The sequence below is a fragment of the Panthera pardus genome, unplaced genomic scaffold, assembly GCF_024362965.1.
Source record: "Panthera pardus isolate Hobbes unplaced genomic scaffold, ASM2436296v1 HiC_scaffold_8, whole genome shotgun sequence".
Classification (NCBI taxonomy): domain Eukaryota; kingdom Metazoa; phylum Chordata; class Mammalia; order Carnivora; family Felidae; genus Panthera; species Panthera pardus.
The window spans coordinates 53,596,110-53,619,829 of NW_026527013.1; the positions used below are offsets into that span (position 1 = coordinate 53,596,110).

General features: G+C 43.3%; 1 protein-coding gene across 1 annotated transcript in view; it reads left to right on the forward strand.

Annotated features, from left to right (window-relative positions):
* Nucleotides 1-19,909: 19,909 nt before the first annotated feature.
* The window catches only part of SYN2 (synapsin II), a 196,111-nt gene continuing 192,300 nt past the window's right edge, over nt 19,910-23,720 (forward strand). Inside the window, exon 1 of the mRNA XM_019428129.2 lies at nt 19,910-20,421. Within this exon, the coding sequence (XP_019283674.1) occupies nt 20,036-20,421 (386 nt within the window). The 5' untranslated portion in view covers nt 19,910-20,035. The remainder of the gene's footprint in view (nt 20,422-23,720) is intronic.

The window sequence follows — 23,720 nt, forward strand, 5'->3', positions numbered from 1 at the left end:
CTTCAACTTTTAACATGAGTTGCTGTCAGGTGGGGGCAAGAGAGGAAGGGCCATAACTGATAATTGATGTGGCTGCTGGGTAGATGATATTTTTGAAACACCCTGAATCTATTCTAGGATTAAATCCTCCTAGAGCCTATCTATGCAGGACATGCTTCAAATAAGGCTGACACTGAGCATCCTTAGAGAGACTTCTCACTTCCCAGCAGCTTCTGTGGTTCACATTCCTCTCCTGTTAGGGATAATTAGTGGAATAGCCTCAGTTGTCCTTCTTAGCATTCTTGTTTGGCCAGAGAAGTCTCTGGCACATTCCTTTTCCTAGAGGAGTCCTTTGTCACCTCTGACTGAAGCAGGAGAAACAGTTTACATAATGGTGTTCGCACTGATGCTTCAAACTAATTTTTTCTCCAATTACCACATTTTCTGACAGCTAGTTTAGAAGTTGTTACCAATTTTTTTTTTTAAGCTGGAGAGCTTTCAATTATAGACCTAAGTTTATCAGAACATAACTCTAAAGAATAGAGCTTCAGATTTTAAAACAGAGATAATGAGAGATATTTCACCAATGACACAGATTTAGGGAAGAAGGTGATTCCTCCTCCGAGGAATCTTAGTGAAAGATATTAATGTTTGGGAATTTCCTCAATTAATCTCATAGGTGAAATCCTTCATAAAGCAGCTTATCTTGGATTGTGGCTCAGCTTGGCACAAACCTATCTGTGTGATAAACTTATGTGACAGACCTATGGACCCAGCTGATCAAAAAGGAAAGCCTGATAAAGCAGGCAAGGCCCTGACCACTAGCAGGCATTTATGTAGATGTTTTTGTTAAACCCAGGGTTTGACATAATCCCTCAAACCATGGATATAGTTGTCCCCTGTTGTTACATGGCCATGATGGGAAAGAACTATGAGTTGATTAAAATAAAAACTGGAGATAAACAGTCTTCTGCTATGAAAAAATATGAGTACTTTTAGCTTCAAGAGTCAGAAGTGCCTGGGTTAGAATCCTTGCTTTGCTGCTAACTAGCTAAGCGACTCCAGAGCAAGACCCTACACTTCTCTGAGCTTCAGAATCGTCTTGTGTTTGGTGGGATGGTGTACAGAGGGACGGGACACAAGGATGCAATGAAAGTGCTAAACACAGGGCCTAGAGAATGATAAGATCTCCATGCTTCGGTGAAGGGTAGCTTTAAGACCATTTCCTGGCATCTACCCCCAATCTCACTCCCGATTTTAATTTAGCTTCTCCTATCCCATGTGGTCATGCCACTCTGGTCATACCTCAGCCCACTTCTTAGACTCTACACACCAGAAAAGTAAATAAAAGGGGTCATTGATGCAGTGTAGATAGATTGAGGGCATCATGCAGATCTTAAATGGCTCTACTGGCTCCCCATTGTCTCAGAATCAAATTAATTCTCCTTGGCAAGGGAGGCAGGATTGTGATAAAGGGCCCTGCCTCTGGAATTAGCTGGATTTGAATCCCAGGTCTGCCCCATCCTTCCCGTTTGACTTTGGTGAAGTCACTCCACTTTCTGAACATGAATATTTTCAGTGGTAAAAATAAAAAAAAGGGATTATAATAGTGCCAATTTCATAAGATTGTTGAAAAGATTATATGAGATAATTAATGCATGTGAAGTTTTTAGCATGAACCTGGCACACATCAGTCACATAATTAGTGTTTTCCATTGTTGTTACTATTTATTATCATTATCATTATTTTATATTGTTAATTTTTAAATTTAATTTTATTATTATTTATTACCACTTGGTTTCAACTTGCTTGTCAGCCTTATTTCCCTCCAGCCATACTTCATACAACACCATGCTGCAGCCACTTTGAAATACCACTAAAAAATGAACTGAACAGTATAATGAATAGAGTTAATAATACTGTACTACATACTTGCAAATTCTAAAAGAGTAGATTATTAAATGTTCCACCACAAAAAATAAATGGTAATTATGTGATGCGATGCTGGTGTTAGCTAATGCTATGATGATAATAATTTTGCAATATTTGAGTGTATCCAATCAACATGTTGCTTAAACTCACACAGTGTCATATGTCAATTACACCTTTGTAAAGCAGGGGGAAAAAAAAACTTAAAAAAAAAAACCCAATGCATTGAGCTCCTACTATATTCCAGGCCATTTCTAAGTGTGGATACTCACTCAAAAATTCAACTCTGTTTTTTAAGACATGGGAACTTATGGTGTAGTTAAAGTCTGTTTGCTATTTCTAAAAGTTTCTCATACTTTTATGTCATCATCTCTGTGTAGATGCCCTTTCTGCTGCCTAGCAAGACCTTTCTTCCTTCTCTCATTGGTGGTCTTATTTATCCCTTAAAAGCCAGCTTGACTGTAAAATAGTTCCTGATATCTTACGGCAGAATTGAATGTTCTCTGCTCTTTGATGCCATAGCACCTTGCATATAATTCTATTATACTAGTTATTGTATTGGGATGTTTATATGACTATTCCTGCTGCTAGAGCAGGAGCTAATTGAAATCAGGGGCCTCTGTCTCATTCATCCAACGATTATTTATTAAGCCTTCTGTGCCTGGTACCACTACACATGCTCAGACATCAGAGATATAATGCATGTTCCTGCTCTTAAAGAATTCATAGTTTAGTAAAGAAGCAGTCATTTATCCATAAAATTCAATTCAAATTGATGATTGTTATAGGGCATACTCACATCAGTCTCATTTGTCTGGACATTCCTTGTCTGTAGGCCTTGTGAGTTGGCTTGATTTGAATCCTATCACCAGAAACATTTCCCCCTAAAGATTGGCTTCCATGCTGAAATTTCACCATTTAAGTTTGTCTACTCTAGGTCTGTATTAGTCAGGATTCTTTTGGTTGCAAGTGACAGAAACCCAACTGAAACTAGTGTAAGCCAAAAGAGGAACTTATTGGCTCACCACGGAAAAGGTGAACAGCCAAATTATGTGAAAAAGCAGGGAAATCTGGATTTCAGGAAGAAGTGCCATCAGAGGCTCAGAACCAGGATTATCTTTATATCCCTTTTCTCAGTTGTGTTGATGTCATTCTTAATGCCAACCAGCTTTCTCTCTGCATGGTGGTGCTGGAGGCTATGTAAATACACCACTCAGATCTCCTTGAGGTGATCAGGAGCATGAGCCTGAGACACTCGAGAGAGGTCACTGACCAAAGGTCCCAGCTGCTGAAATTCATTGCTTCTATTTGCCCTGAGGTTATGATCTCCTTGGGTTGCTCCATGGGAGTGACTGACTGAGTGTGTCAGGCTTCTCCTGGGAAGACCAGAACCCCTTGATGATTGATTTTGGCTTGAGGACTCCCCAACAGCCTTGTCAAACCTTCCTTGGACTGGTTGGTAGTCTTGGAAGCTAATTTCCTCTGTCACTTGGAGTCAGACTTGCATTATAGTCTAATGATTCTCTCCACCTTCCTGGCTTCCTTTCCATTTTCTCTTACTGTGTTTGACCCAATAAAATCCGTGTGCATTTAATCCTGTTTTAGTGTCTGCTTCTCAGAGTACTGGAGTAATAGACTCCTTCAAGAGAGTTTACCATGAGAGCAGAATTGACTGAAGAGCCTGGCTCACTCTTGTGGATGCACAACAGCATTTTGCTGAGGCCACGCTTTTCCCAGACTATTTCCAGCCAATAAATGAGCATGGTGGCAGGGGAGGGGGGTGCAGGCTAATGCTAGTCCATGTCTCTAATGGGAAATTTTGGCTTGACAACTCCCCATAGGCCTGGCCAAGCTTTCTAAGAACTGTGCTTAGAACTGAGACTCTTCCTAACCAATCTTCCTTCCTTCCCTCTCTCCTTTCATAGGCGTCAGTCCTGCATTGCAGTCTGAGCCTCCCCCTGCCCTACTCCTTCTCCCTCCCTTTTATACTTCACAGGTGTTTCTTTAAGAAATCTCTTCCATGGGGTGCCTAGGTGGTTGTTAGTTAAGCATCTGATTCTTGATTTTGGCTCAGGTCATGATCTCACTGTTGTGAGATTATATCAGGACCCCACATAGGGGTTCGAACCCCATATCATTCTCTGCATTATGCAGAGATTGGGATTCTTTCTCTCCCTCTCTCTCTATCCCTCCCCAACTCAAGCTCATGCTCTCTCTCAAAATAAATAAATAAACTTTAAAAAAATTTTAAAAGGGGCATCTGGGTGGCTCAGTCAGTTAGGCGTCCAATTTAAGCTCAGGTCATGATCTCACAGCTTGTGAGTTCCAGCCCTGCATTGGACTCTGTGCTGACAGCTGAGAGCCTGGAATCTGCTTTGGATTCTGTGTCTCCCTCTCTCTCTGCCCCTCCCCCACTCACTCTCTGTCTCTTTCTCTCTCAAAAATAAATAAACATTAAAAGACTTTTTTTAATTAAAAAAAAAGAAAGAAAGAAAGAAATCTCTTCCATGTCTAATCCCATCCCGGTTAACTGCTTTTCAGAAGACCTGAACTAGCACAGGTGGCAAAAAGGGATTTGAATAGGTCTTGCATTTTTGCCCTACATTTACCACTACCATCAAGACCAGTAATTATTCTTTAATCTATTTGTTAAAAAAAAAAAAAAAAAACTCCCAGAGAAAGACTCTGGGTGGGGTTGGCCTGCATCAGGTGAACCCATCAACTGTAGTCAAGAAAGTGAATCATGTGAAACATGGCAGCCATGTGGATGGAGTCTGGGAGAAAGGACCCAAGAAAAGGTTGGGGAAGAGGATGCAATACAGATGCAATTAAAATTTTCCACAGGGTCTTGGAGGCATTGCAGGTTTTCAGAACTTCTTGGAAAATCCATGATAAAAGGGGAGTTAGATTCATTCTTAAACCTTATCAGCTGGTGTCTGGAGGGTACCAATGATGGTGAACTGAGAATAAAGCACTATGAATAGTACCCAGGGGAGAAAAGCAGCATCAAGCCTGGGCAGGAACTCTGTGATGGGAGTCGGAATGCACTTGTATCTTCCTAGTAAGAACACTTGTATCTTCTTACCAATTCTGTTAGCGGCCAGCCTTATCTGAGTCCCCCTCAGTGGAGGAACAACATATAGTCCTTAACTACTATAATGGTTATGCAAATCTAAAATTGTTCAGGAGCTCTAAGATCCAAAGTCCAGTGGAGAGACAAGATACAAAAACCCAGAAGGGGCCAGAGGCAAGGATCAAAGTCTGGGAACGGAGCCAGGAGTTTGGACCCAAGAGGGAGATTGTTTGGGTAGGCAGATCAGATAGCAATGGAAATCGACTGGCCTTGAAGGATTGCTTAAGGTATCAACTACCATTTATAGCTTGCTTTTAAGGTCTGGCAGGAATGTGATGTGTGGGTGGGATGGTTTCATTGAAAGGTCCAGCGGTGGAACAGTCATGGCACAGTGCAAAATATGTACACTGAACCCTTAATGTGAGCCCAATTGAGCCATAATTATAGATTTGTATATTTGGAGCCTTAATGGAATTTTCCAGGAGAATTCAGGGCCAGAGAGCCCTGTGCAAATCAACAGAAATCTGGAATTCCTGGGTATCAGAGACTTTGGGAAAGAGAATAACAGCAGAAGAGGATTTGAGGTATTTGCTTTGTATAGATCTTCTGAGATAAAAGGGGATGACTTTGTGACAGCAAAATGCAGAATAGATCCCCAGGTGTTAAGCTTGGGAAATCAGAGGTCTAGAACCCTGTGCTTATCCTGCACAGCCACTAAGCTGTCAAACGCACTCTCTTCCAGGTATATGCAAGGTGCCCTTCATGCATTTACTATATGCCAGACAATGTCCTAGCATTTTTCTTTTTTTCTTTGTCTTTTTTGGGAAAAAGAGAAAATGCGCATGCTCATGCCTGCATGCACACAAGTGGGGAAGAGGCAGAGGGAGAAGGAGGGCAAGAATCTTTAAGGGAATGACCCCTTTCATTCCCCTCAGGAGGGTGACCTTGCCGGAAACAATGCGTTCTTTGCTAATACTTTCTTATTTCTGCCCTCTTTCTGTTGAGCATGGAACCTGACACAGCGCTTGATCTCACAACCATGAGATCATGACCTGAGCTGAAATCAAGAGTTGGACTCTTAACCGACTGAGCCACCAGGCGCCCCTGTCATAGCATTTTTCATGCATCATTTCTTTGAATCTTAGAAAAACCCCAAGAGGTAATTACTATAATTGTTCCCATTTCACAGATGAGAAAATTGAGGGTCATAGAATGAAGTCAATTGCTGAAGTCACACAGCTCACAGAAAGTAGATCTGCAGCTTGAACACCAAAGACTGTGTAATTGGTCACCTCACTAAGCTCCCCCACCCTGCTTTTAACTCCCTTAGTTACCAACTTTAGTTGTTTTTCCATGTACTCCTTTGATGCTGATAGTTACCCCTTCAGCTAGTACTCAGGGTCATACTGATTATTATTAAAACATAACTTTTTGTTTGTTTGTTTTTAACTTGAAATTTTTTTGAAAACGAGGTAATATACAGGAAAATGGTATAAAATTTAGAGATACAAAAGACCATACGGTTATTTCCCCATCACCCAGTTATCTTATTAAGCATGTTAAAAAGAAGACAGCAGGTCCAAAATGGAGTCACTTGTACTAGACCCCACATCAGCATTGTTTGTTCCTTAAACAATATGGGAGTTCCTCAAAAGGTTAAAAAAAGGACCTTCCCTACAATCCAGCAATCTTACTACTAGGTATTTACCCAAAGAATAAAAAAATACTAATTCAGAGGGATACATGCACCCTAATCTTTATAGCAGCATTGTCTATAATAGCCAGATTATGGAAACAGCCCAAGTGCCCATTGATTGATGAAAGGATAAAGAATATAGAATATGTGATATATGTATGTGTATATATATATATATATATATATACACACACGTGTGTGTGTGTGATATATGCCATACACACACACACACACACACACACACACACACACACACACACACACTGGAATATTACTCAGCCTTAAAAAGAATGAAATCTTGCCTTTTGCAACAACATGGATGGAGCTAGAGAGTATTATGTTAAGTGAAAAAATCGGTCAGAGAAAGATAAATACCATATGATTTCACTCATATGTGGAATTTAAGAGACAAAACAAATGGGCAAAGGGACAAAAAAAGGAGGGGGCGCAAACCAAGAAACAGATTCTTAACTATGGAGAACAAACTGACGGTTACCAGAGGGGAGGTGGGGTGGGATGGGTTAAATAGGCGATGGGGATTAAGGAGAGCATTGTTGTGATGAGCACCAGGTGTTGTATGGAAGTGTTGAATCCCTCTATTGTACACCTAAAACTAATATTACACTGTATATTAACTAAACGGAATTTAAATAAAAACTTTAAAAACTTTTCCGTTTCTACAGTTCAGCAGATCTCCTTTCTGTTGCTCAATAGGATGCTGCCTGATTCATGAATCATTGAATAAAGCCAATCTGATCTTGAAATTTACTCAGCTGAATTTTTGTTGTTTAAAATGCATGAGGTTTAGAGGTCATTTGTATTTTCTTTCTTTCATGTCTATTACCTATTTTGCTATAGAATTGTTTTTTTTTTCCTTACTGATATGTGGAAGCTTTTATTATAAGGGAATTAGTTCTATGCCTGTGGTATGAATTGCCAGTATTTTTCCCAGTTTGTCTTTTTGCCTTTTGAATATATGAAGGTTTTTTCCATGGAGAAATGTTTGGCAGTCTAATTTATCAATTTTTAAAAATTTTATGACTGGGATATGTCATTCTTAGGTTATTCCTTAGTCCAAGATTATAAAACAAAATACCCTGTGTTTTCCTCTATTATTGTTTTGGCTTTGATCCATCTGAAAAATTTTTGATGTAATGTGTGAGATATGGATCCAATTTAAATTGATAAGTTTCAAGTTATTCCAACAATGTTTATTGAGTAATCTTGTTCCCCACTGCTTTGAAATGCCACATTTATTCTATGCTAGATTTCTGGATATATTTAGCTTTATTTCTGAGTTGTCTATTTATTGATTGTTTAAATCACTGCAGCTCAATATCATGTTTTAATATGTAGTAGAGCCGGCCACTCTCTTTCTTCTCTTCCTTTTCAGAATTCACCTAGCTTCTGCTTGTTTCTTTTCTTTTCAAAGATTTTATTTTTAAGTAATCTCTATACCCAACGTGGGGCCCAAACTAACAACTCTGAAATCAAGAGTCGCCTGCTCTCCTAACTGAGCCAGCCAGGCACCCCTCTGCTTGATTATTTTCTATATGAATTTCAGAGTTGGTTTGTCTAGTTCCCCCAAGAAACCTGTCAGTATCTTTTCTACTGGAATTGCATTAAATTTAGGGAGAAATGACATCTTTATGACGTTGTCTTCCTACCCAAGAAAAAGACATAGCTTTTTTTAAGTGTTCTTTGGTATCCCTTAGTAACATTATTTTTTCTTTTTTTTTTTTAAATTTTTTTATGTTTATTCATTTTTGAAACAGAGAAAGACAGAGCACAAGCAGGGGTGGGGCGGAGAGAGAGGGGGACACAGAATCCGAAGCAGGCTCCAGGCTCTGAGCTGTCAGCACAGAGCCCGATGCGGGGCTCAAACTCACGAACGGTGAGCTCATGACCTGAGCCGAAGCCAGATGCTCAACCGACTGAGCCACCCAGGCACCCCAACATTAATTTTTTTCAAATAGAATTTGAATACATCTTTTTAACTTTACTGATGGATAACTTATCTTTTTATTGCTATATAAGTATTTGTTCTTTCCTCCATGTACTCTAACTGGATGTTCTTTTGGCAACAATTTAAGATCTCCATGGTGGCAGTATTGCCTCACAGTATCTTGAGAAACATCATATCTGATTTGATTTGGGTTCCAGTTCCTGCTGCCAGCTTGCAGGCAAGACCTAGACCCTCTGAGGGTTCTGGCCCAGGGAATGCCCTGTCCATACACCTTAAGCTCTTCTAGAGTGGGTGCCATGGATACTAAAACAGGTTGATGGTGTTATATGTGTTATAAACAACTACAAATCTGTATGAATTGAATGCCTTTTCATGCACTGTAAGGTGTCTGTCCACCCCAGGGCAAAAGATGGGAAACTAAAGCTTATGTTGCTTCAAGATGAGACTCTTTAGATGGATTTTTCTTTGGTGTCCTGTAACTGCTCACCTTGAGGAAATTGATGTAGCATTCAGTATTACACTTTCTAAAGATGTAGTATGATTTTCTCCTCAAATCGCAAAAGACAATAGGGAATCAGGTATGCTACCAGAAAAATGGATTATTGAGCTGGCATTGGAATTTGTCAATGTTCATTAGCATTCTCAATCAGCATTAATATATAATGAGCACCTACTATTTATGTGCCATTCTGTGCTAGGAGCTCTGGACACAGAAGTGAATAAAGTCACAATTCCTTTCCTTAGAGGAGTCCACAGTCAAGTGGGGATAATAGGTAGAAACTCACTATAATGCACTAGATTAAATATTCTATAGAGTTAAGATCAGCATGTTCTGGGAATGCAGAGAAGGGGTTGTGAAATTAATTTGGTATTAGCAGTATTGGCTTTTGAGTCGGGCCTTGAAAGATAAGAAGCAGTTAGCTAGTTTGACAAGGGTAGCAGGTGGTACTAGTAACCTGTAACTCTCTATTTAAATGCTAGCTTTGGTGAAGAGATATGCCTGGCTCTTGTAGAAGGCAGGCTGCTGGGGGAGCTAATGCTCCCAGGAGCAGTACTCAACCAGTTTTGAATGGGATCTGACAGATAATTGCCCTAGTTTTCTCACCCCTTGAGTGGGATAACTCCAAGATATGCTTTACAATATCTACCAGGGTTGCTGAGTAGGATTGGGCCCCAGCCACCCAAAGTGATAATGCTTTTCCCTGATTTCTTCCTTTCCTGGTCTCACTTGTCCGTGTCCCCACTGGGGCTTCCTGGGAATCATCTCTGAACAAACTATTTGCACTCAAATCCTAGTTTCAGGGTCTGCTTCTGGGAAACTGACCCAACAGAGCAAAGCACAGAGTGCATTACCAGAAGAGGGAAGAACATCAGCAAAGGCACATACATATGACAACTTGCCTTCTTTTGGGCCCAGAAAGCAGTTGCAGATGGTTGCAGACCAGTTCAAGGAAGGCTAGGAGATGAGCTGAAAAAGCAGCATGGAGAATCACAAATGCCTGGCTACCAAGTGGCATTTATCCTCTCGTGAAGGAAGGACGATATGATGAGAATGGGATTTTTTAGAAGTCCCTCGGATGATTTGGTGGCGGGTAAGGGCACTGTCTGGGGAGGAGGGAGACTGAAGACCTTCATCTCCTCCTTCCTAATATTTTTGGCCAAGGCTTGGGACTCCAAGCTCCAGCTCTGTAGTGCTATCTATAGGGCTCAGGCCCTCACCTGGGAGCGCCTCCCGCCTTCCTACCGATTGGTTGCTGCCTTCATCACTGGCCAGACCAGGCCAAGGAGTTGTGGGGGATGCAGCCGCTGTCTCCGGAGGTGGGCGGAGCTCTTTCAACAGCCGGTGCTGTTGCCAGGCCCTGGCGGCTGTCTATCCCCAGCGCCTGCACAGACTGAATTTTCCTTTCTGCAGCTGCGCTTTCGCGCTCACCACTTGCCTGTCTCCACTCTCCATGTGGGGCTCATCTGAAGCTTCCTATTCAGTCATTGATATTCTCATCCTGTTGTTGGCTTCTGTCAATGGGCGAATTGGGAGGCTTTTGCATAAAGGCTGGGGAAGGACCAGGTGCTTTTCCTGTCTGCCTGGATACTGAGGGGTGTTTTGTTTTGTTTTGTTTTGTTTTTTGAGCAGGTGTCATAAGCAGTCTTTGGCCTTGTTTTCTTTTCGTTCTGCCTTTTATTCTTTCATCTTTCTTCTGCCTTTCCTTCCTCCTGCCAGGCCTTGGATGAAGCATTCTGGATTCAGAGATGATTTAGTTGAAATCTCTGCCACCAGAAAGATCTGTTTAATGAAGGAAACAGAACATGATCCAATAATTACAATACCATTTGCTGAGTTCTACAATTGAGTTATTTATGTACTTTACTATATTTTTAAATGTTTGTTTATTTATTTATTTATTTATTTATTTTGAGAGAGAGAGAGAGAGAGAGAGAGAGAAAGAGAGGGGAGGGAAGGGCAGAGAGAGAAGAGAGAGAGAATAGCAAGCAGGCTCCATGCTGTTGGTGCGGAGCTCAACACAGGGTTTGATCCCACCAACTGTGAGATCATGGGTTAGGGCATGGAGGAGGGAGGCATAGTCAGGGAAGGCTTCACAGAGGCAGTGGTGCCTGAACTGCATTTGGAAGGATTGGTTATAGTCATGAGCACCTGCTAACTACCAGGCACCATGCTAGGCCCTTTTAGCTCGAGTCCTCATGACAACATTATGAGGTAGATAGTCCTACTATACAGAAGAAGAAAACCTCAGGGATATTAGATAAATTAGCTGAGATCATAAATCTGTAAATGGTACTGTCAGGATTCCAAAATAGCTCTACTTTCTGCAAAGCTTGTGGTTGTCCCATTGCACCATGCTGCAAAGCATGGGGAAGGGTGTCTCAAGTGGAGGGAACAGCTTGGGCAAAGGCTTGGAAGCACAATAGAGATGACATATGGGGTAATTTTTTGGAACCCTTGGCTGCCATGCTCACTAGTCCCCAGCACTTTCCAAAGTGCTCACTGTGGCTTGTAGGAAAAGCAAGTGGCAAGTAAATGTTTAAGTCTTTCTCTTAAAATTGTGAAATAGAGTTTCAATATCAGCTCTTTTGTGACAGGCTGTGTGACCTTGGAGAAGTCTTTTCCCCTCTTGGAGCCTCTGTTTCCTTATTTAAGTGAGAGTATGTATCCTACCTTGTAGAGCTGTAAGAATTCAAGGCAATGTGTGAACCGATCATTACTATCGATCTGTTCAAGGTGACTTTAGGATAACCAGGACTGGCTCCTGATGGAGGGGTTGGCTGAATCATCAGGCAGAGGGACTTTTAGATAATTGGATGGGGGAATGCCTTCCATCCTCCAAGAAATGAGAATGCTGGCAGAAAGCCTACTGCTAGCCTGCTTCAAATGGACCAGATGCTATTTTGGAGATGAGAAAAGACATTCTCTTGACACTGGCAGTGTAGGAAGATAAAAACCAAGAAATAGGAAAACTGACCCACTCCTGATCAGGAACAAGGGACAGGCAAGCCAGACAGGTGTCTTCAGCTATCCAGAGGGCCTCCAGCCCTGGCAGAGTCCTGCAGACCCTGGGACTTAGGGGAGGGGACGAAGAGAAAGTGCTGATGGGCTTTCAGGCTGAATCACACTCATTAAAACAACAGTCAAGCATTCGACCTTGGACTATGACTCTGTTTTTCTCAGATCCCTGGAGCTGGCTGTTTTCGAGAGAAGAAATGGGGCCATCTGCTCAGAGCTGGTCCTGGCACTAAGGAACCTTTCCCCAGGGACAGCTGTGCAGGAACTCATACAATGCGGTGTCAAGGGTGGGGGTGGGAGAAATGTACTCTCAATGTGTAGACACTTACATTAAGAAGTCATGCTGGGGCACCTAGGTAGCTCATTCGGTTCAGCATCTGACTCTTGATTTCAGCTCAGGACATGATCCCAGGGTGGTGGGATCGAATACTACATAGGGCTCCGTGCTGAGTGTGGAGCCTGCTTAAGATTTTTTTTTTCTCTCTCTCTCCCTCCGTCTGCCCCTTTGTCCCACGCTCTCTCTCTCTCTTTTAAAAAAAAAAGAAAGAAAGAAAGAAAGAAAGAAAGAATGCCATTGATTATTTATGCCACTTCACCAATAAAGAAGTGGATGTCTTTTTCTTTTCTTTTTCACACAGATCCTCAGATTCCAAGCAGAGATATTATAACCATACCTTCAAAATAAATCTTCACTTAAGAATATCATAGACTTTGAGCCTATGAATCTCTCCTGACCTCGTCCTTTTACACCTGAGGAAACTGAGACTCAAAATGAAATTGACTTCAGAATATTACATAGCTATTAAGCTATTAAGTGGTGAACGAGGGATTCAAATATTTGTCTCCAATTCAGAACATATGTTTCATTATATTTCCCTCTTTAAAATAATTGCTGTCATGAATATGTGCCAGAAATTGTTTTGAGCACTGTTCATATATGATCTCACTTAATTTTCTTCAGAAACTCTGCAAAGAGTGATTAACCCCACTTTACAGATAAATAAATTGAGTCTCATTAAATAAATTGCATGAGATTGCTTTGCTAATAAGCAGCTGAGGCAGAGGATAAACCCACAGGGGGTTGACACTAAAAATCTAATTGGTTCACAATCTAAGAGTATTCAAAAGATTATAAACACAACAGCTCATTCACTGGCATCTTGTAAATATCTCTTCCTACTACCTGGCAGGAGCCTCCTTGAAGAGGAACTGTACCAAGTAGAGACAGGGTGTTGTCTTCTACACCCACTCAGCACAGAAAGCTCAGTGTTATCCCTGGGGTGGGTTGAATGCTAAGTGGAAAGGATGCTCTTTCACTTATCCATGAAGTGGTGTGAGGAAGCTACTAGAAAACAACCTCTGATGAATCCTCTGAGTTTCTCAGGCGGGGGAGACCGACTCTGTGCTGCTCCTCTGTGCATGACAGTAATGTTCCTCTATCACCATAGCAACAAACAATACACCCGCATCCCACAAGAGGCCGGAGCTGCTCTGTGGGGAGTTGTGGTCCAAGCTGGGTGGGAGTGGGAGTAGGGTGTATGGGGGAAGGGGTGTTTCACCAGCTTGATTCTTTCTGCTTGAAGCCAGCTTGTTCCTGAGGGCAGGAATGTTTATACAGGATGCCAAGCCTCCTATATCTGCAGGATTTGGGGCAAAGGGAGATGACAGGGAAGCTGAGAGCCCAGGAGGGCACATTATTTCTTCCATGGCTTCCAATGAAATGTACTTATTCGGAAAGCTGCTGATGAATGGCACCTTTCTAAGGGGCCTGCCAGAGTATTCTAATGGGGAATCTTATGGGCCTTGCAAACAACCAGACCTGCCTTCCATCTCCACAATTTTTTAATTCTAAGATTTCATGTTAGTTGGTATAACCTCTTTGAAGTCTAATTGCTTCAATGCAAAAACGGGATATTTAACACCTCCCCTGAGAGAGATTAAATGAGATAACACATGAGCAGTTTCTGGCATGTGGTCAGCATCTAATCAGTTGTAGTCATTATTGTGTCCCCAATACTGTCAGAGAAATGGAGACTTGGCAAGGGGACCATCTCCGACTCCTTGAGGTCAGGGAAAGACTTGGACTTAGAAGTTTCCTGGGTGCCTCTGCTTCTCTCTCTTTCTCTCTCTGTCTTTCTTCCTAAAGCCATGCTCAGTGTTTGCTCCCCAGACTCAGCCCCTGTATTGCCTGGCTCAGCCTGGTGACATCAGATGCTTACTTCCCCCTGTGGGGCTCCGCTCACAGAATCTCACAACACTAGACCTTGGGGATCACCCAGCTCAGGTCCCTCTCCCTCATTTTCCAGGTCAGGAAATGGAAGCCTGGAGGGAGAAGTGCATTGTTCAAGGTCACCCAGGGAGGTAGAAGCCATTAGTTGAAGGGATTGTTGCATTCATTTTAGCAGGTGTGATTAAGCCTGGGAGTAGCTGCAGAGGACCCACCTCATGCTTTTCATGAAATCTCTTGGGTGCGTGGCTTTAGGATAAGTGTGTGTGGGGAGAGTCCTTTTTTTGTAGTTTAGTTGTGCTGGTGAGTTCTGTGATTCCCCTGGCGTCAGGAATATTAATAGCTAACATTTGCACAGTGCTTTACAGCTTATAAGGTACACTCATATACTTGATCTTATTTAGCCTTGGTAGTAGTCCTTCCAGGTCATTATGATAATCACACCATTCTTTTACAGATGAGAAAACTGAGGCTGAAAGTGATTTGTTCAAAGTTACACAGTTACCGTGGGGTAGATTTAAGAATTAAACTTCTATTTGTGTGATTCCTAATTACAGTACACTGGCCCAGCTGACATGGCCACCTATGGAGAATGCAGTGTCAGGCACACAGCTGTTCTCTATCAACAGGTGGAGGAGGAAGGCATCCACAGGGCTGATGTCATGAAAGGCCCCTGAGTGAAGGTGACAAAGTCAATTCAGTTGGGTTCTCCAAATGACAGGTAACATACGTGTGGAAAGCAATATTGATGCCTTTTCTGGTAAAGCTTTTCACTTTCAAAGTGTTCTTATATTATCTCATGAGAGACCCAAGGCACACCTGTCCCTCCCTGTTTACGTAAGAGGCCCAGAGAACTGAGCAACTTGTTGAAAATTGCAAAGCCAAGAGGCCCAGAGAACTGAGCAACTTGTTGAAAATTGCAAAGCCAAGTAGTGATGGGACCTATAGTTTCTGAATTTCAAATTCTTTCTACATCTCTTTAGGGCAGGGGGTCTGAATGGGGTCCCTTATCCTGAGACGTGAGCAAGGACCAAAGGTGGCATGTTCTAGCAAACTCCCTCATTTGAGAGAACACTGGACAACAAGTGTTTGGTCAGGTGGCTTAGTGTGTCAGCTTTTCCTTTAAGCTCTTTTTTTGAGCTCTGTCTGCCTTTCTCCCTGTGAGCATTCTTTGCTGCATTGTTGTTCAGGGGAAGAGAGAAATCAGAGAAGCGATAAAGCATTTAAATTCATTCCTGATTTTAGCAGGATTCTTTGATCTGCAGTCACCAGATGTGTGCCTGTGTTTACAACTCAATGGGAAGATAAAGATTATGCAAGGAAGAGCATTACACAGTCCTGGGCTTCTAAAACTAGTAGAGACCTCTGAAATTCTGACATTTGGCTTAGTTGGTCATTGAGTGATTCAGAAAGGTGGGGGAGGCCTTTCCACTGATTGCTCTGAGAGAAATGCCTTCTGCCTAGAGCTGGGAATGGCTGCTTGGTCTCAGAAGGAGATAGGGAGAAAAGGCCTAAATAGTGCCAGAATTGTATATTTTGTAGAATTTTCAAGGCCTGCTTCCCCTTCAATTCCAGAGAAAAGACAGGACATATGATAGACTGAAAGTGCTGTATTCTTCCTGCCCCTGGAATCTGGATCCACAGGTAAGGATAAGGGAAAGATTTTCATTATAGCTCATTAAAAACCCAAGCCCACTTACAAGCACGTGTCTTTGCATGCTGCACAGACACTTCTTGGCAAGGACTCAGAAGAGTATGGAGAATACTGGTTGAAGCAGATGTGATTTATAGTTGTGCCAACTAATCAAAATCTTCTGCTCATATACAACTGATTAATGACCACACATTCCCAATTATAAGAAAACAGTCTGTTTTTCCATAAGAATAATATCCTTATTTAAACCTACCAGAAAATAACAATAAATTCATGGAATATTTAATAAATATGTTTCAATGGTCTTGTGGGCCTACATTGTCTCAATGAAGCAATCTCAACCTAAGTAGTTCTTTGGGAACATTCTGGTCTCGCACCCAAGATTGGGACACTAATTGTGTGTTAGGTGTTATATCAGGCTTCATAGAACATTTTGAGTGGGACAGAAGACAGAATCCCTCACCTTGAGGTGATTGCCAGCTAAAAAGAAAGCTGGATAGACACTAACAACATGAACATACATACAAGTACAGCCTCTCAGAGCCTCCTTACAAATATTTAAGGGTATACTTTATGCCAGGTGCTATTCCAAGGCTTAAAGGCTATAGTGATAACACAGGTGGGGTCTTTGCCTTTGAGGAGTAGATCAATACATTTTCACCACATGCCTAGTCCAGCTTCTCTGTCTCTGCTTTTCCTGTCCTCTCTGTCTTGGTTGCCGTCTCCACCCTGTCCTGGGTATCTAAATTCCACCCATTTCACAATGCCTGAGCCATACTTCCTCTGTGAAATCCTCTTACACCTCAAATATCTCTTCTTCCTCTGGCTCTTTTAACACTCACTGCCTGCTCCACTTTCTGGTCATTCACAGACTGCCCTGCTATTGCTGGTTATGTGTTCACATGTTTATGAGCTGTCTTTTTAAGGGCATAACTTGGGTTTTATTCATTCTTGAATCTTGTTTACCTTTGAGTGCTTAGCATAATACCCTGTATGTATTAGGTACTCACAACATGTTTTTTAACTGGTTGATTTAAAAATATTATACATATACTACACCCCTAATGGTTAAGGGGAACTGCTTAGTGAAATATAAAAAAGATAACCCAATTTAAAAAGGGGGGGCGCCTGGGTGGCTCAGTTGGTTGAGCGTCGACTTTGGCTCAGGTCTTGATCTCGCGGTTCATGGGTTCAAGCCCCATCGTTGGGCTCTGTGCTGACAGCTGGGAGCCTGGAGCCTGCTTAAGATTCTGTGTCTCCCTTTCTGTTTCTGCCCCTTCCTCACTCGCACTCTGTCTCTCTCTCTCTGTCAAAAATAAATAAACATTAAAAAAAAGATAACCACACATCTGAAAAATCGAAGTGATACTGTATATGAAATCCCATCATTAGAGATTCATACCTTTGTAAAAGATTCATCTGACACTCTAAAAAATACTTCCAGGAAGGGCGATACCCTAAATTGAATTTATTTAGTTATCAGTGACATATCAGTTTTATTCTCCAACAGACATAAGAGCTGAATTGGGTAAGATTACAGTTCAACTTTCAAACAGCTGAGTCCTTACTGCATGCCAAGCACTGTGCTTCATATTGGGGTCCAAGATGGCTAAAACATAATCCTATCCTTGAAAATCTTACATACAAGTCACAAGAATATTTCATTATAATTTTTAAGGGGCTATGACAAAACCAAGCATAGGTAATGAACACTTAGTCTGCCTTGGAGGATTGAGGGAAGGCTTCTTGGAGGAGTCATCAACTAGCATTCCTCCATACCTTCTCTGAGTGCTTTCCCCATTTCTCTGCTGGTAAACTCTTACAGCTGCTTCAAGATCCACTTCCAATGTCACCTCCTCTGGGAAAGCCATTTTTTTTTTAAGTTTATTTATTTATTTATTTTGAGAAAGAGAGAGAGAATCCCAAGCAAGTTCAGCACTGTCAGGGCAGAGCCTAATGTGGGGCTCAATCTCACAAACCTCGAGATCAGAGCCAGCGTCAGAGTTCCACACTTAACCAAATGAGCCACCCAGGTGCCCCCTGAGAAGCCATGCTTCCCTCATGCCTTGGTGCCCCTAACCCACTTTGCCCAACTGTGTTATAGCATTTCTCACATCTTATTGTGGTTAATTGTTCCTGTGTTTATCCTCCCCATACTCTCCTCTGTCCCATATAGATTATGAACTTCCCACAGACAGGGGTCATTTCCCATTCATATCAGTTTATCCAGCTCTTACCACTGCCTGGCACATGGTAGATGGGAAGACCACTGCATTATTATGCATTATTATACTGAGAACTGGCTCAAATAAGAATCTAGCCACTACTACTAGAAGACCCACTGTGTGCTGGGTGCTTTATATATACACAATCTCATTTATTCTGTGTATGTAACAATTTTGAAAAGTGTTATCTCCCCGTGGCATAACATATAAACTTGTTGAATCATTATTTTGTACACCTGAAGCTAATGTAATGTTGTGTGTCAACTATACTCAAATTAAAAAAAATTTAAAGTGTTATCTTTTTTATCAGATAGAGAAAAGAGGTTCAGAGGCTAATCTGCCTGAGGTCGCACATCACCCAGAGTGGCCTGAATATAAAGTACTATATCTGCGGTGTCCTGTTCCAATACAACACCAATCCAATACCAATACAACACAGGGATTAAGTATATCTCATGAGAGGTGAAAACAAAGGTCCAGAGGTCATACAAGATTTAGGGAGAGCACATGGAAGGTGATAATCAGAGGTCTTCACGGAGGTGGAGACAGATCTAGCCAATGAATGAACTGGAAAAAACAAATAGAAGAATTTTGAAGAGATAAACTTCTTGGTACTCCATAGGCTGCAGCCCTGCCTGACAGGTGAACACAGAAGTTGTGGGGGACCCTTAGATATCCCACTTGGAGGCAAGGGATCCCCAGCCTTACACATAGCTTCTTTTCTCTGGTTCATGGGGAGGGGGAGAGAAGTAGGAGCTCTTAAGTGAGCCATCCCTAAAGTGCAGGCACCAAAAATGCACCCCGCAGACCCGGTGGAGGGATCTATTACCTTATTTCCCCAAAGTAGAGGAGATGACCTTTTGCTTTCCCACTAGGTCATGTCTGCGTCACCTTGGGATGGAAGGGATGTCTTTCTCACCCAGCATTGAGGAAGGGGTAGTTAGTTATTTTTTGTCTCACCATAGGAGAGAGAGAGAGAGAGAGAGAGAGAGAGAGGGAGAGAGAGAGAGTGTGTGTGTGTGTGTGTGTGTGTGTGTGTGTGCGCGCGCGCTAGTGGGTGCAGATTATTCCTTCCTCCCTCACCCGGAGGTTGAGTAGATGGCACCTTTCTCCTAGCTTTGGGAAAGGAGGTGGTTCTTTTCTTTCTCACTACAGGGAGTGTGTGTGTGTGTGTGTGTGTGTGTGTGTGTGTACGCGTGCCAGCGTCACGGGACTGGCTTTTTTCCTCAACTAATGGTGGGGAGGCTGACACCTCTCTTCCCTCCAAAGAGCGTGGGGACAGTCTCCTTCGTCTCCATATCAGATGGGACCTGTCTCTTTCATCCCCAGCCAAATAGGTGGTAGGGGTCTCGGTCCCCTTTTCCCTGTTTTCGGGGAGCATGACTGGTTCCCACGCTCTCCCCACAGAGCTCCGCTCAGGTTGCGGGAGACCTGGCGGTCCCTGCGGGTTAGGACCCCAGACCTAGCGGCTTAGGCGCCCGGCGCGCAGGCGGCGAGTCGGGGGCGGTGCCCGCTCTGCGGCGCGGGGCGGGGCGAGCAGTGGCCCCGCCCCAGGCCCCGCCCGCTCCCTGGCGCGGAGCCTCCAGCCGCCCGGCCCGCCCGGCCCAGTGCACCGCGGCTGTCTGCTGGGCTAGCGCGCCGCGGACCCGGCCGCAGCCTCCTCAACCGCCTCAGCCGCCTCAGCGCTCCAGCCGCCGTCGCCGCCTCAGTCTCGCCCTCCGCGCCGCCCGGCCTCGCCGCCTCGCGCGCCCCCAGCCCCTCAAGCCAGATGATGAACTTCCTGAGGCGCCGGCTGTCGGACAGCAGCTTCATCGCCAACCTGCCCAATGGCTACATGACCGACCTGCAGCGGCCCGAGCCCCAGCAGCCGCCGCCGCCGCCCCCCGGTCCGGGCGCGGCCTCGGCCTCGTCGGCGCCCCCGGCCGCCTCGCCGGGCCCCGAGCGGAGGCCGCTGCCGGCCTCGGCTCCCGCGCCGCAACCCGCGCCACAGGCGGCCCCGGCGCCGTCGGTGGGCAGCAGCTTCTTCAGCTCGCTGTCCCAAGCCGTGAAGCAGACGGCCGCCTCGGCCGGCCTGGTGGACGCGCCCGCGCCCGCGCCCGCCGCCGCCAGGAAGGCCAAGGTGCTGCTGGTCGTCGACGAGCCTCACACCGACTGGTAGGTGCCCGGCCGCCGCCGCCGCCGCTCGGGGCTCCCGGGGCCTGCCGGGCAGCTGTGGAGGCCGCGGGGAAGGCGGTCCCGGGGCGCCAAGGAAACGTTTCGGACCCGGGAGAAGGGGGGGGGGGGTCTGCATGGTCCCGCAGTGGGGAGATGGCGGGTGAGCGTGCGTGGGGGGGGGGGGGGGCGGTGGAAAGGTGAATCCTGAGGTGAAATATTTCCTCGATTCTCTCAAATCCCTCACGACACATAAAAAGAGCTACTTTCTGCAACAGGGAAGAATCTTAAAAAATAGAGTTTTGTTTGTTTGTTTTCGAAGGGGAGGTGGTGCAGAGGAAGCCGACTTTCAGCCTAGACACATCAAAGCTCAGGTGAAACATTCAAAGCCAACAACAATTCTATATCGTGAGTCACGGAGTGAATTTGCAGTGGAGATCGGTGTTGTGCGGGGAGAGGGTGGTGGGGATAGATTTCACCTGGCTGGATGAGGGCTTGTATCCGTAGTGACATCAACGTTGGTCAAGGCACACATGTGAAAGCCCAGGTGTACAGAGACTTGTTCCCATGGAGCGTGGCTTAAGTCTGTTTAAGAATATCAAAATTCTTGTATTTTGTGCAGCAGGGAGGGGATTTGTGGATTTTTTCATTTGTTTTTGTTTTAGGAAAAAATATGTGTGTGGGAGGGGGTTGTGGAAGTGATGGCCTTTTCCAGCTGGAAAGATGACTGAAGTAAAATATTCTGGATCGTTAAAGGGGCACAAACAAATAGAGATCTACCTTAATGCAGTAGACGGCAACTTCAAGAATTCTTTCTTTCTTTCTTTCTTTCTTTCTTTTTTTTTTTTTTTAAGGGATATTCAACTTAGAATGGTGAAGGCTGGGGGGAAATGTTACCTCTAGTTGGTAAAAGCTGAATGAGGTTCATTTAAGACACATCAGTTTAAAGAGGTTCTATTTTATGTAGCAGGAAGTTGGCCCAGGGGATGAATGGGGTGGGTGGTGATGGTGGAATTGATTGGTGAAGGGCTTGAAGAAATGAAGAGGCAAGAGCCTGGTTGCCCCCGCCCCAGGAATACGGGGAGGGTTTTATTTTTTTCGTTCTCACAGGGGTTGAGGTTACAGACTGGACCCAACTGCTTCCTCTCGAGAGTGAGGCACAGAGGGACCACAGAGCTGTTTATCTCCATTTCCTCTTTTGGCTTGCTTCACTGCTTTTCTCTATCATTTTCTCACTGGGAGACTTGGAGGGAGGGAGTACTGGCGTGGGTGTGATGGAAGTGAGATGTAGATGTGGAGATGCACTCCGGCTGGCCCCTAATATGACTACTTTGAATAGTCATTTGGGTGACTTGCGTAGTTGCCTTTTCTCAGAACAGTGGAGTAAAAAATCTTAAGGGACCTTTGTTAGGAAATGACAAAGGTACTTGCAGGAGTGTTTGCAGAAAGTTAAGAGTATATGATGGTACCATAGGGAGCCCCCTGTAATTACTCTTAGTTCAAATCAGCAAGTGCTTATTAAGTGAGAAACGTAGGTAACTAAGCTTTACTGAACATATGTTATATGTCAAACCCTGTACTAGGTGCTCTAATATATAGCTCATTAAATTCTTACCACAAAACTGAGGCTTACAAAAAATGGATAATGTGTTCCAAGTCATAGAGCCAGCAGATAGTAGACCCACGATTTGAACTTAGGCCCGTTTGACTCCAGTAGTGCCACTCCACTATGCTATGTTCCCTTACTATTTTGTTATTATATTATTGGCAATATTAATAATTAGCTCCCTCTATAGGGTAGGCACTGTAGGGGCCTTACAGAGAGCTCACATTTGGGGAGACAAAATGGAAACATGAAATGGTTAACAAAAAAGAATCTAGAATTATTTCAGACTAGTGTTTCAGGCATTCAATAAATGAAGTGAATGGGAGAGCCAGAGTTATAGGAGAAAGCTTCACAAAAGATGAGTCTTGAAGAAAGGCCAGGAAAAGGAGGGGAAAAATGGGAATGATATTGGTGCTTCGTTTTTTTACGCAAGAATCTGACACTCCTGTACCTTGTCCTGATCTCCTATCCTGTTGAAGTCATTTGTTTTGGGTTTAATTACCAGTTAGGTACCTGCAGGTAGGAAGACACTCATTTGTACGTGTATGATGTGGCTGCTGTAGATTTGTGTTTATCACTAACTGCTTCAGTGGCTTGAGATTTGAAACTCTTCTTGGGTATTTTATTCTCTAGGAAGACTGCCTGCCCGGCATGAACCAGAGAATTTGCTTTGCCCTGGAGACTAGACTTCTGATGGAAGTAATAGAAGCCATTTTCCTTTGGGCTGACTCCCAGCTGTTTTCGAATTTTCTCTGAAGTAATAACATTGATTTATTAAAACTCATAAACCCAGTTTGAGTTTAGTGCTTGACAGCATTTGATGCTTCTCTGTTTCTGTGCTTAATAGCAATTCTCAGGATTGCAGATTTTGTCTGATATCATGCCTAAATGTGTTAAAAACATCTCAGTTAAATATTGTTGAATGGTTTTATTGGAAGTTCTCTGTAAGTTAAGGAGCAGGTGCCTGCTTATGACAAGCAGAGTGCCTTAACAAGGTGCTTTTTGCTCTAAAGGCAAATTTTAGTAAATTTGTTTTATTGTTTAAACTGTCTAGATACCAGTGAGCAGGTGTCATATGTGCCTACTATTATTTTCCTGATGCTTGACTAGGAAGTCAGAGTGTAACTTCCCAGTAGAATTTAAGAATGTCAGTCTCATCTGAATTATAGAATGCTAAAATAAAGAGGGTTTTAACAAGCATTTAAATAATTGGAGATTTAAAAGAAGGGCTTTAAATAGGCAGCCTTCAGAGCAACCTTAATATAGATTAAGATTCCTTCTAATGTTTACCAGTGTAATTGTGAACAATGGAATTTGGGGACTTTGCCACTGACTAGGTTGATGGGAAAATTGGAGGATATTTCTGTCTCTTTTGATTGAACTGTGTTTTCATTGGTTGCTAAAGATCTTTAGGTTAATTGTGCAGTGAAGAATTATTGAAAAAATGTATCTGCTTCACTAAAAAATGAAATCAAGATCATTATATCCCTTATTAGTAATTATTGTTAATATTTTAAAAATATATACATATTGCCTGACAATGCATGTTTTCTTTTAAGGTTCATGTCTAAGGTTGAAGTGCAGTTAAGATTGAACTCTAGGAGCACATGGGTGACTCAGTCAGTTGGGCATCTAACTCTTGATTTCAGCACAGGTTATGATCCCAGGGTTGTGGGGTTGAGCCCTGAGTCAGGTT